Raw genomic sequence first — 13,250 nt, 5'->3', positions numbered from 1 at the left:
CCAACCACCCTCTTAATATTGACCACATCGATTATTCTTGAATTGTAAAAATCTCATTAGTCAATAGCTTACTGCTTATGTCTCACTGCATACTTTTACGGCTATTGTAGATGATCCTTAAATGTTTTAATATTGCGCAATGGAGTTAACCCACCCTATACAGGGACCAAAATTCGAATCATGACAAACTAAGTATAAATTGAACTTCTTTTATCCATCCGGACGAGAGTAGCATAATTGTACTACCTTACTTGTGAAAAATACAACGCGATACAGAATTAGAAAAAATAATTTAAAAGTGTGTAAATTAAAAAGTTGCACATTACTTTCGTGGAAGAATTAACTAATCGATTGAACAAAATAAAAATAAGAAATATCCGCAATTAGTAGGGATCATTTTAGTAAAAATATGAATTATTTAATTGATTTTTGTAATAGTATAACAGATATTAGTCGCAAGAAAGTTTCTCACAATAAAAAAAGTGTGCAAATAGAAACTTGCACATTTCTTCCTCATAGTTTTTAAGTGGGCAAGTAGAAACTTGCACATTACTTCCTTACAATTTTCAAGGATGCAAATTATAAGTAAATTATAGTTGCTTAATCAACATTTTATTTCGCTCATAAAGCTTCTTCTGTGAGGAAGCCAAATTAATAAATATCTACTAATAATTATGCAAAGATTTAGAAGCAAAGCATGACTTGTTCAACTTGCATAAAAAGGTAAAACAGGCTACCGGAGGGACAGAAGCAGGAAGTGTGCGTTACTGTTGGACGAACGTGACAATGTATTGGCTGCCACTGAGGAGAAACTAATAGAATGGAGAAGATACATTGAGGAACTGTTTAGGGATGAGAGAAGGGAGAAGCACTGCTGCGAGGGGAATGATGGACTTGAGACAACAAGATCCGAGGTGGAACATGCAATGGCGACAGCAAAGAAGGCAAAGCACCAGATCCAGACGGTTTGTGCATCGAAATGTTGCAATTACTAAGGGAAGAAACATCTCTTAACTTACTGGTTTACTTGTTTAATGCCATCTACAAGACTGGCATAATACCACAGGACTGGTTAAGATCCACCTTTGTGACATCGCCCAAAAAGTCTGGCGCGAAGTACTGCAGAGAGTACAGAACTATAAGTTTGATGAGCCACGTCCTAAAGGTCTTTCTCAAGGTAATATATACCAAAATATATAAAAAGTGTGAGGAAAACTTGGGTAACACTCAGTTTGGTTTTAGAAATGGATTCACTATTGCAGAACATTATACAGGGGAAGATTGAGGGGAAACGTGGTCCGGGTCGACGCAAAAGATCATGGCACAAAAACTTGCGGCAGTGGTTCGGACAGAGTACAACATTTTTATTCAGAAAAGCGGTTGATAAAGTTTAGCTTATGCTTTTGATCGCCGATATTCTAGAAGAAGAATAATAATTATGCATAAAAAAAACAGGCTTCCTTATAAAAGAAAGCTTTATGAGCGAAATAAAATGTTGATTAAGCAACGTGCAAATTTATAATTTGTATATTTAAAAATTGTAAGGAAGTAATGTGCAAGTTTCTACTTGCCCACTTAAAAACTATGAAGAAGCAATGTGCAAGTTTTTACTTGCACTCTTTTTAGAATATTTTTTAGATTGTTTTGTATGTTCTGTATATTATATTTGTAGGTACACGGATGATTATGGCAATCCAACCGAACGTTATCCTATGAATCCGAATGGTTCTGTGAAGGGTATCGCTGCAATTTGTTCGAAAAATGGCCGTCACTTAGCAATGATGCCACATCCGGAAAGGTGTACTCAAATGTGGCAATGGCCTTGGAAACCAGCAAAATGGAACTACAAATCATCGCCATGGCAGCGACTTTTCGACAATGCATATATTTGGTGCCAAGAATGCAATTAAAAAGTTTATTATCAAATTCAATAACATATTTAATCGAAAAACTTTATTATGACTTACTTTATTACTGGTTTATGTATTTTTTATATTTAACAAGATTTGTATTATATATGTATACTCAACAGGAATAATAAAAATCTGGACATTAAAATAAATAAATAATTAATGAATGTAACGGGGCACAGACAAATTTGTGTTAAATTTAATACAAACTACATGTCCCAGACAGTCCACTCAAAGGAGGGTATCTAAAAAAGGCCGATTTCTGCCCAAAAAGATAAAAGAGATAGTATTTTTTGTAGATTTTGACCTCCTGAATACGAAAAAGCTATCAAGAAGGTTTATGATTATGTGTAGGGGAGCGTGGGGCACAGTGGCTCACTTTTTTTTTAGTAAACATATCTCCAGAATTTTTGGCATTTACAAACACTTTTCTTTTAATAGGTCATTGTCTAAAGTAATATATTTTAGAGTTGAAAAATAAATATCACTGGACTATTTTTTACTGTATATATTTTTTCGAAACTATGTTAATTGATCCATTTAACCCCCGGCATAAGTCACAGTGGATCAGAGCATGGATCACAGTGAATCATTACAGGATACAGTTAATCATGGAGAATTTTAGATAAAGATAAATATATTTATGATATTTAGAGGCTCAGAATATAAAAATATTTGAATTAAAATAGGCAATAAGAGCCAGACTTGATGTGCAGTCGATAAAATTTATTGTACATACACTTTTTCTCCGCGGCGACATTTTTAATATAAAATTTATATATGTATTTTTCAATAGAATAAAATATTTAATCACAAAGAATTATCTCGCATATACGCCGGAGATCGGACTCGGCCCGAAATTACACCGTAGTTAAACCACGAAAGTGGCGGAGTCTACCGCGGAACTGACAAGGCGGCAAAATATAATAAACGATTAACAACTACTCACCCCACGGTCGCTCCGCCGTCGCCCGATGCCTCCCAGGCCTCCTACCCCTCTCCTCGATACACCAGGTCCTGCTCCGTTGCAGCGTTGGTCTCTCGTCACTGCGTCACTCACTCGTTCACGCGTCGTCGCTTATGATCGCGCGATACTTTCGACTTGGACACTTTGCAGTGCTTCGACGCAGCGCGTACCGCCACGTGCCATGCCACGATGTCCCACAGGTAGACGTTGACATGGACGCGGCGCGGCGCGGGCGGGGGCGGAAAGAATTTTGTAAATCGCGCGGCCAACTTCACTCGCCAGGCGCGAGGTCGCTTCGCACTTGCTGCTTGTGAGGCGTTATTTTTTGTCAACTACAATTAAATCATCGATTTATTAACAGTGTCTGTCACCCGCGATCGCCAGATGTCGAGGCACGATCAAATACGAAGGTAAACGTACGACGTTAATAGAGACTGCGATTGTTAGTTAAACACGTCGCGGCGTCACTCGATTCAGCGTCCATTCGTATCGTTAATGAAATTCTTTATCCGTGTTCCGAAAACGATGTCCGATCAACTTTGTTCCGAATTTCGAAGTCGCGCGACACAACGCGAGACGCGGAGTCATTGTCGGTAAAAGCGAGATTGATCGTCCGCAAGAATGTAATCAATATTATACTATCGAATATATTATCGAATGCGATTACACACACATTAAATTCGATGTATCAGTTTTTCGTAATCTAAACCGCCGCGCCGGGACCCGGCGGGCGGCGATTCATTCGTGTATCGTTCATTATTCCGCGATGCGGTCCGCGTGTGACGTGGAGCGGCGGCCGGCGACGCGGCACTCGCACTTGGCGACGGCGACAATACAATGGCAATGGCGACGTTAAAGCGCGGTCGTGCGCGCCGCGGTAAACACGAGTAGTGGGGGTAGAGGAGCGGTTCGAGGCGTGCTGACGTCACGCATACCGAGCGCGTCCGTGCCTAGTCACTTGTAGCCCCCACTTCGTCCCTACCATTCGTGTCGACGAGACGCCGTTAGCCGCGGCGCGGCGTCCGCGACCCGCACAACGTTTCAACGTTATTCGCGTTGCGCAGCTTCCAGCTTCTTCGTCGTACGATCAGTCGTAATTTTTCCGTCGCCGTGTCGCGAGATTAATGCCGGATATGCCGGGAGTGTCGTGCGAAGTGTTGAAATCGGTCGATTTTCGTGAACGTCGCGAGTGACGCGACGCCACGGTTGCTTTTGGCGAGTCCGCGAGTGAAGCTGGCCGTGCGATTTACGAAATTCTCTCCGGCACTCTCCGCCATGTTCGTCACCTGTGGGACATCGCGGATCGCGGCACGGGCCATGGGCGTCCGGCGTGGCCGACGTGGCGTCGAGCGGATCGTACAGCTTCTTCGCCGTGTAACTAAGTACGCGCCGCGAGTGACAAGGGTCGAAAATGTCGCCCGATTATAAGCGACGATATCGGTCGATTTTCGCGAACGTCGCGAGTGAGTGACGCGACCGCGACGCCACGGTTGCTTTTGGCCGTTTGGCGAGAGAAGTTGGCCGTGCGATTTACGAAATTCTCTCGGCCATGTTCGTCTACCTGTGGGACATCGCGGCACGGGTCGACGCGCGACGCGACGGGCGTCGAGCAGATCGTCTTAGTTTCGTTCGTAGCTTCTCCGCCGTACGTTTTCCGTTGCCGTGTAGGACCAATTGTAAGTGCGCGCCGCGTCGCGAGATTTAATGCCGGGAGTGTCGTGCAAAGTGTCGAAAATATCGCGCGATCGTAACCTACGCGATCTTATCGTCGATTTTCGTGAACGTCGCGAGTGAGTGCGGAGTGCGCCAACCGGCCAACGGAGAAGGACCTGGCGAATCGTGGAGAGGAGGCTAGGAGGCCTGGCGAAGGCATCGGGCCCCGACGGAGCAACCTTGGGGTAAGTGTTATTTCTTATTTTTTAAATCAATAGTTCTTTTCCATTTATTCGCGTCGATTTATCTCGGATAAGCAAGAAATAATTTGAGAATCCGAAATTTTATCTAAAATTTTATAAAAGTTTATTCTCATAAAGGTTTTTCTCGGGAAATAAGTGAATTGTTTATTAGTAAATCTAATTAAAAGACGACGTAGACGTGTGTAAAAATTATTTTTTGAAACATTGATTATTTTGAGCGTCTATTCAATACGAATCTTTCATTTTTGTGTTACAGAATCATCGGAGCTACGTGGCTGACTAACTCCGCCCGTTGCGCGTCGGTCGGTGAGTGACTTTTTTTTTATAAGAATGATCACTTGATATCTGAGGTATGATGATATTTCGACGTAGATGTTATTTTTTCATTGTTTTTTGTGTTTTCATTTTTTGATCTTAATTTTTTTCAAGATATAACGACTTTTAACGATACCGGTTTTGATTCCTGTTTTATAGTCTTTATAAAATTTCCATACGCGCGCGGTTTATGGTTTTGTTCCGACAAAAATACCAGTTACGGTACGGTTTTCGGTTTCGGTTTCGGTTCCGGTTCGGTCCGAGTATTGAAAACTCGCATGTTGCAAAATGTAGATAGAAGAAGGTGTGAATTCACGTTTAAGTCGAAATTTACATACCTTCTTCTGCGATTATCGCGCTTTTTTCTGCCGGCTTTGCCACGTTATCTAATCTAAACTATAGAGAAAGAAGTAGATTTAAAGACGGTACTAATCTTGATAAATCCACGCGATTAATCGTCGTGAGATTGACAGATTCGCGGTTTTACTGATTTAATTTTTGGAGCTCAGTTTTCTTTTACGCATGGGCCGATCGATAAAACGTCGCTGAAAGATCTTTCTCGTTTTACGAAAATAACGCGTCACGTGGCAGTTTTCAGAACGTGCCGCGCGCATAATGCGTCGGATCAGTTTTTATCGATGTAGAGGAGGAAGCGACGGCACGTGCCCCGGTCGTCGTATTTGCCTTTGATGCTGATGCAAGCGTAACGATGCTCGTTTATCCCCGCACACGTCGTACGTAGATGTGATGTACTTATAAGTTGTAAATCTTAATTTTTGATACGTATGTTTTTATTTTGCTGTAAAAGAGATATATTTTGTAAGTTTTCGATAAATCAATTTTGTTAAATTTGCATTGTTAAATGGGACGTTGGGCTTTCTCATTTAACGCGTTGATAATCGCTGCCAAGATGAGCTCGATGACGCATGACATAAAGTCGCGCGGGCGCATCGGCAGACGCGCCGGTGGTCGAAGTTAGACCACCCGCCTACAAACCGCGGCAATAAAATGAATTTATCGTAGCCGCAAAACGGCAACTTTTTACTCGCTCTTCTCCCGCGATCGTACTTCATTTTGCCGATATTAAACGCTGTAAATTCGGACCGCCAGCTTCGATCTCTCTCCTTCTCTTTGCCCAGTTCGCGCCCTAGCTACCACGCGATACCACGATTATCGATGCAAATGAATGATTTACATCGAGGGCTTACCCAAGAGTTGCAGATAACCCCGTGTAGATGACGGTAGAATGAGAGATGTTCGACACTTGTGGTACAACGAGCGTAAAAATGTCGTTGTGCCGATAAGCACGATAGCCGGCCGAGTTAGATCTTGGCGGGAAAATAGACGAAACCATACCGCACAAGAGCGGGGTTCGAGTGTTCACAGCTTACACCGCGAGTCGCACAGGTGTACCGATCCAACTGTAATCTTCGATAACTGAATTTTAGTGGTTCAATTCTCCAAGAGCGTTTCGTGTATCAGATGTATACAATTTTTTTTCGGAAAGTGTCAAACGCACGTTGCAACGTTACGCGATTCGAAATACATTTTCAATAGATATATGATTTTACGCGATTACGGTGTTGTTGCACACACACGCACAACAAGTATCAACTATCATTATTTAATGGTTTTATAATCCAGTGCAACGATCCAAATAAGGGCAAATTTTCTTGATTATAATTTCTTACAAGAACCATATTTTTCTTATATTTAATATTATAAATTGTTGCGCGCTTTCTGAAATACTATAGGATTCTCCAGACTAAGGGGTAAGATGTATTGAGCGATCAGTTTGAGCGATAAAAGTAGAGTTGCCATTAGCTGCGGTTAGTACAATCTTTGTACTTTGTAAATTGATCGATTGAGAATAATATTGTAAAGAATTTAAAGAAGGGTCAGACAGGTCAGACGAAATATCCCACCAGTGATATATCTCTCTTCCATCCGTAAGCAAAAAGATGGTGAGATCGCTGTCATAAAGGATCTTTATTTTCTTCCTGAGCATGTACTCCACTTTTCCTAAATTTTCTGTCGTAATTCTTATCTCACCCGATCTTTTGTCACGATCATAATTCGTGCATGATTTCTGCGCGAGCCATTGTTGGTATCGTGGGTCATCTTTATTCATATTTTGCTCCTGAGGCTGCTATGGGTGCGCTCCGGCTGCTCCGATTTCTCCGACTCCTTCGGGCTGCTCCATGATGATAATCTATAATAATAAGTTGACACTTTAGTCTAGGAAGCTAATCGGTTTCGGTCCATTAAAATACTTAATAAAGATTTCGGCTTTTGTTTCCGTTTTTTAACTAACAAAAGTATCGGTATTGCGTTTTTTTTTTTTCATTATAATCAACCATGAAGCATTTAAAAATTGATTGTTTCGAGAGAAAGCTCTGCTTTTTTATTATCGATTAATTTTTGTGAAGTCATAACAAATCGATACCAATTTATTCAACTATATAGTAGAAATATCTGGCGTTGCCGTATTTATAGCAAACGCGAAGAAAACTCGAAGACGAGACGGATCGTTAAGATTTCGTAAGAAAACTTCAGAATCTCGACGAGATGAGGGTTAATACTGCAATAATCCGGACTGTCGGGCTGCAGAATGACTCATCCTTTCGAGGCTCTTTCTTTCTTTTTCTTTTTTTATTTTTTTTTTTACTAAATCTTAGCGCGCATTGAGAGAGATTCGCTGAATTTATGAGACTTTGGCTTTAGGAATGAGAAACTCGGCGAGAGATTAGCTTTCTCGAGCACGTCTTTGAACTACGAGCGAATTTTGTGACCAGGGGAAGATACATTTCCAGTAATTAGCCGCTCTCGCGACTGTTAACTTATGTAGTGGCCATCTATTGAGAGATAGAGTCATTTGCCTTAATTGCCGATTTCGCGGCAAGATCTATCGGATAAAATCGTGACGTGCAGTCAGTCGAACTGATTGCTGCGTCGCGTCCGTTGATCGCGACTGCGCATCGTGTCGAAATTTTATTCGGGATGCAGCTCGTCGACGATGAGCGGGCTAGCGCAATATTGCCCCCTCCCCCTCTCGGTAATCAGGCTCGTAAAAGCGAGGTTTACGGCCGGCGAGCTTACGCAAAAACCCAATCATATCCGCGTATAACGCGGCGGGAGAAAAATAGCGTCACGTAGCGAGCGCTCGGGTGTCGCATAAAATTCCGGGCAGGAATCGACGACAGGGATTTTCGTCCGATCAAATGACTGAGTCGCGGATTTATATGTTATAACTTAATGCTGACAACGAAGCAAGCATCGATGGCTCGCTCTTTATTGCTTTGTTTTAATCAGGTGTTTCTGAGACGCGACGAGTGCGTGATTCATCTACGCGCGTCGTTGTGCGATTATAAAATTCCCGTGTGGAAATTGCGTTAGGGCTTTGATAAGGCCCCTGTTAATTTTCCCTAACTTTGTTTAGGCCCTAATGTGGAAGCCCAATAAGAACCCTTTAAGGCCGGTCACGCTTTTTCACTGAGGGCCCTTAGAGGCTAAATAGTCAGGGCCTTGATAATTGCCTTATGAAATCCCTTATATTCCCCTAAGATGACCCTATTATTCCCAGGAATATACCCGCTTTTTTGGGTGTGTGTGTGTGTGTGAGGATGTAGGGTAAACTCGGGTAAGATGGCCATACAGGAAAGATGGCCAACCTATGTTCTTTCAATCTAGCTCGCCATGAAACATCGAATGAACATGGGTTGGCCATCTTTCCTGTATGGTCATCTTATCCGAGTTTACCCTATATAAAATCAATACAAAATTAAATAGAATTTAATTTATTTATTAATACATATTAATGACTCGATTAGCGAATATTTATGTAAAGTAGACTTATAGTGACTTAATAATACGACTATATAACTTAATAATAAAAATATTAGACTTATAATTTATGTTATTGATGAAAACGAGGTCAACAACGTTTTTACACCTCCAAAAGTAATATATATTATATATAATAATTGATTTAATTAGAATATAAAATTTGTATCGTGTATAATATTAAAATTTATTAATAATAATCGTTAATTACTATTTGCAGGTAATGCGATACTTTATCGTACGCTGATGCATATTCCGCCGTTTATTTTAGACGTTTCGTTGACGCATCTTGCGTCCTCCATCCCAGTCTTTCGAATTGTTTAAACACATTGCGAGGTTCTGGTAATATATTTTTTCGGTCACGGTTTCCTCGAATGAATGAATCCTTCTGACAAACTCTAAAACAATATGTATTCTGTAAAACTCAAAACCTAATTTTACTTACAGTAATATTAATACATACCAAATAGTTGTTCATAGAACTGCGTCTCTTTTAATATTAACTTTTCTCCTTTTTTCTTGGATTCCCTCACAGCAGTACATTTTAAGGCAAATTCCTGTGCAAAAAATTTTTTTAGAACTGCATTGATTGTTTTCTTCATCTTTGATTCTGCAATGCAATCTATTGCAGCACTCTGCAAAACAGAGAAATAAAAATGTAAATGAAATTGACTGAAGACATACATTTTGTAAGTTCAAAACTTACGAAGTCATTACGAAAATCTTCATCGTCCTTTAAACGATTGTCAAATGCTCGGAAATCATCGACTGAACATATTTTTTCAAATTCGTATTTTTCTACAAAAGTGTTGGTTGTGATTCGACAACCATCTGTTTTTAGAGATCGCTCAATGGTGTATCGAAGTTCCTGGATTTCCTCACCTTGGGACTTGACAACTGTGACTAATTTCATCAGCGTACGATAAAGTATCGCATCACCTGCAAATAGTAATTAACAATTATTATTAATAAATTTTAATATTATACTCGATACAAATTTTCTATTCTAATTAAATCAATTATTATATATAATATATATTACTTTTGGAGGTAAAAATGTTGTTAACCTCGCTTTCATCAATAAGCTGATCTTTATTTTTTTTATTTTGATCGCCATGACCTGATAAATTTGTTGGGATATTTTCCTTATCTACCGTCTTCTGACATTTGCTTGGTAAGACTTTTGATGTTTTAAGCTTTTCTGTTGTTTTTTTTCCAGCAGTAATATTCTGTACATTAATGGAAAAAGATGTTGAAGCTGAAGATTGTCCATGAATGGATGAAGATATTGCTGATTTTTTCAAAATATCCTTTGTTTGATTTTTTCCATCATAATTTGCTGGTGATTTGTTATATACTTTCTTCACATTTTGTTTTATTATCTTCTTATGAAAGGTAGGACAAACAGGTTCCGATCCGGTAGAACTTTCATCAGTAGCTAAAGATCGACAGAAAAAAAGTTTTATTTAAATGTAACATATATTGAGTTTAATAATTTTACTTCTAAATTTTCTATTAAATAATTAAATTGAGAAATTGCACAAACTTATGTTTACAATGTTCACTGTTTGTCAAACTTTCTGCTTCTGATTCATTGTCAGATGACAAGTTTTTTCGACTTAAAAGATCTTTAATTGATTTCACTTTTAGTGGATTCGCATTTTTTATTAAATTAGTTATTGCTTTTGATTTTGTTTCTCCTTCGTCCTCAGTCGCTGTTGTATAGACAAATTCTTGGGTACAAAGTTTTTTTATTCTTTTTATTTCCTCTGAATATGTGCCTTAATAAATAATAAAATTGCAGTAAAATAAATTGCAGAACTGAGATTGTTATAAGATTTAAAGTAGAATCTAGGCTTTACTTGCATGACCCTGCAGGAAAATTTTATACAGAGGCCAACTTTCTGGCGGATCACTTATGTTTTTTATTAAATCTTGAATTAGTTTTTTATCTTCATCACCGTATGGAGGCTCCATGTAAGGCGCCATGCAAGATCCAATCTTTGTATCGTACGAAATCCATGAGTTTGGGATGCATTCGACAGATCTAAGGCCATTCACAATATAGTCAGTAAAACTGACAAGTTGATACGGCTCTAATCGAGGCACTGAAAACAGAATGAAGTAAAGAACAGAAACTAGAAAAATTGAAATTGAGGTTATGTTGTGAAAATTGAGTTTATGCGCCCTGTGCTTTTTTGTATTCTAATTATGGTTATGTTCTGAATAGAATTTATGTACTCTTAGGGTCGATTCAGACATAGCCGTGCCGAGTTCGTACCGTGCACGGACAGAAAGAAATGACAGAAAGATAGAAAAAAGACAACCAATAGAAATGTTTCACGGTATACGAGCACGGCACGGTTGTGTCTGATCGACCTTAAGCCGATGAACAAGAACAACAAAATGTACTTACTTATACGACAATATATCACGTAATTACAACTGAAGCCACAGGAAACAAGTAAATTATTTACGGACCCGGCAAACGAGAGAGCCTCTACGAGAGACAGATCACGTGACAGTAACCTCTGCTGGAGATCTCGTGTCTCACTTTGTTGTCAGCCAATCAGAGAATGGTATCAGAGTATCAGGTGACTTTTTGGCGCCTTTCTCTCCTACAGCTGTGGTGTACACACTCGATTGTATTTAAAAGTGCAATAGGTGTATACCTTCTCTGTACACCGAACACGATATAAACGTCGTCTCTAATTATTATTTTGTTATTAAACAAATTATTTTTTTATTATTATTGGAAATACGAAAAATGAATAGTCTTAAGAAGAAGTCTTGCACGTAACGGCAAAAAAAAACAGCAGAATGTTTTTAAAAGAACTAAAAAGCCCCCGGGGAAAACTTTTGAGGAAAAAAACACGGGATAAAAATATCCCCCGTGGAAAAAAATTTTAAATTATAATTTTTATTAAAAAAAATTTGATGAAAAATTTTTTTTATAAAAAAAAAAAAATTTTATATAAAATTATTTTTTTAAATTTCCCCCTATGTTTTTTTTCTTGTATTATCCGGGGCGTAAAATAAAAAAATTACAAAGAAAAACTTAAAAAAAATTATATAAAGATTTTTTTCCCTTTTCATTTTTTTTTTAAAAAATGAAGTTTAAGTTAATGAAAAATTTGCTTATTAAAAATCCTAAAAGTAAAAAGTTGTTATTGTATAAAAATTTAAAAATTAAAAAATTTTTTTTACCCCCTTTAAACTTCATTTTTCCCCTAAAAATGTAAAAAAAAAGGCAAAAAGGGAAAAAATTTTTTTAATTTTTTTTTTGGGTTTTCTTTTACTATTTTTTTTTTATAATATTAAAAACCCCGGATTAAAAAGGAAAAAAGAAAAACGTAGGACATATTTTTATATAATTATTTTTTAAAAAAAAAATTTTTAAAACCGGGGTGAGTCATTTGATAATTTTTTAGAAAAATTATTGCTTTAAAAAAAAAGGGAAAAAATTCCGGGGTTTTGGGAAAATGATCCCAAACCCCAAGGGGAAAAAATAATACAAAAAAAGGGGGTGTCTCCAATCAAATTTTTGCTCGATTCTGATTTTTAAAGGGAATTTTTAAAAAGTTGTTTTAAAAAGATATCGATCAGCATGATTGTTTTTAAAAAGCCCCCTCACCATCAACCCCGGGCCCCGAAATCATAGAGCTTCGGGGAAGGGGCAATTAACCCCCGCATGCCCCTCAACTTTTTGTTTTAAATTTTGAATTTTTTTGGGGAAAAATATTTTCCCACTTACCAAAAAACAGCCAAAATTTTTTTAAAAGGGACCCCCGTGCAACAAAATGATTTTTTGAATCATGGAAAATTTTTTTCCCGGAAAAAAGAACCTGGAAATTTGTCTTTTTGGAATTTTTCACGGGGGTTAGAAATTGCTGGCTGACTTCCAGAAGGGGATTTTAAACCCTTTAATTAAAAATAGACGGGGGTAAAAAAACAAAGCGGGGAAAAAAAAAAAATTTTTTGGCCAATTTTAAAAGAAAAAAATTTTTATGATCCTGATGTGTTTAGCCTTTTGGGTTTTTCCATTCCCGGGGACCGGGGGGGAAACCGAAGAAAAATTGGGGGCGATTTTTTTCAAAAATTTTTTTAAAAAAATTAAATATTTTCCCCTAAAAAAAAGGTTTTTTAAAAAAAAAGGAAAAAGTTTTTCCCCAAGGGGTTTTTTAAAAATTTTTTTCTGTTTTCCCCCGTCGTTTTTTTTTTTTTAAAGGCCCCCAAAAGGGGGAAAGGGGGCTACAGTGAAAAACGAAGGGTTTACCGCCATGGAAAAAAATTAAAAAA

General features: G+C 38.3%; 3 protein-coding genes and 1 long non-coding RNA gene across 10 annotated transcripts in view; 1 reads left to right on the top strand and 3 right to left on the bottom strand.

The window, feature by feature from the left end:
* The window catches only part of Pfas (phosphoribosylformylglycinamidine synthase), a 42,487-nt gene extending 40,405 nt beyond the window's left edge, over window positions 1–2,082 (top strand). For 4 of the 7 annotated variants that reach the window (XM_077416584.1, XM_077416585.1, XM_077416583.1 and 1 more), the window contains one exon: window positions 1,673–2,082. In XM_077416584.1, the coding sequence (XP_077272710.1) occupies window positions 1,673–1,910 (238 nt within the window). In that variant the 3' untranslated portion in view covers window positions 1,911–2,082. Of the gene's footprint in view, window positions 1–723; window positions 1,354–1,672 lie in introns of all 7 variants that reach the window. The other 3 variants (XR_013258620.1, XR_013258619.1, XR_013258618.1) reach the window with 3 other exon arrangements.
* Window positions 1–8,477, bottom strand: part of LOC143903146 (uncharacterized) — a 38,327-nt gene extending 29,850 nt beyond the window's left edge. Inside the window, exon 1 of the mRNA XM_077416590.1 lies at window positions 7,161–8,477. Coding sequence (XP_077272716.1) covers window positions 7,161–7,239 — 79 coding nt within the window. The 5' untranslated portion in view covers window positions 7,240–8,477. The remainder of the gene's footprint in view (window positions 1–7,160) is intronic.
* Window positions 8,478–8,935: 458 nt separating this feature from the next.
* On the bottom strand, window positions 8,936–10,361 carry LOC143903095 (uncharacterized). Its single transcript, XM_077416486.1, has 4 exons — window positions 9,994–10,361; window positions 9,658–9,890; window positions 9,415–9,586; window positions 8,936–9,349 (listed from the first exon to the last, which is right to left on the bottom strand). The coding sequence occupies exons 2-4, from the start codon at window positions 9,862–9,864 to the stop codon at window positions 9,219–9,221; spliced, it is 510 nt and encodes a 169-aa protein (XP_077272612.1). The 5' UTR covers window positions 9,865–9,890; window positions 9,994–10,361; the 3' UTR covers window positions 8,936–9,218.
* Window positions 10,362–10,504: 143 nt separating this feature from the next.
* On the bottom strand, window positions 10,505–11,634 carry LOC143903117 (uncharacterized). Its single transcript, XR_013258609.1, has 3 exons — window positions 11,368–11,634; window positions 10,814–11,059; window positions 10,505–10,732 (listed from the first exon to the last, which is right to left on the bottom strand). It is a non-coding gene; the product is annotated as an uncharacterized LOC143903117 (long non-coding RNA).
* Between the last annotated feature and the right edge of the window lie 1,616 nt (window positions 11,635–13,250).

This window comes from Temnothorax americanus, unplaced genomic scaffold (genome assembly GCF_048541705.1).
Source record: "Temnothorax americanus isolate GAGA-0224 unplaced genomic scaffold, ASM4854170v1 Scaffold43, whole genome shotgun sequence".
NCBI lineage: Eukaryota > Metazoa > Arthropoda > Insecta > Hymenoptera > Formicidae > Temnothorax > Temnothorax americanus.
The sequence above is the reverse complement of the archived record's forward strand: the minus strand, read 5'-3'. Positions and strand labels throughout refer to the sequence as shown.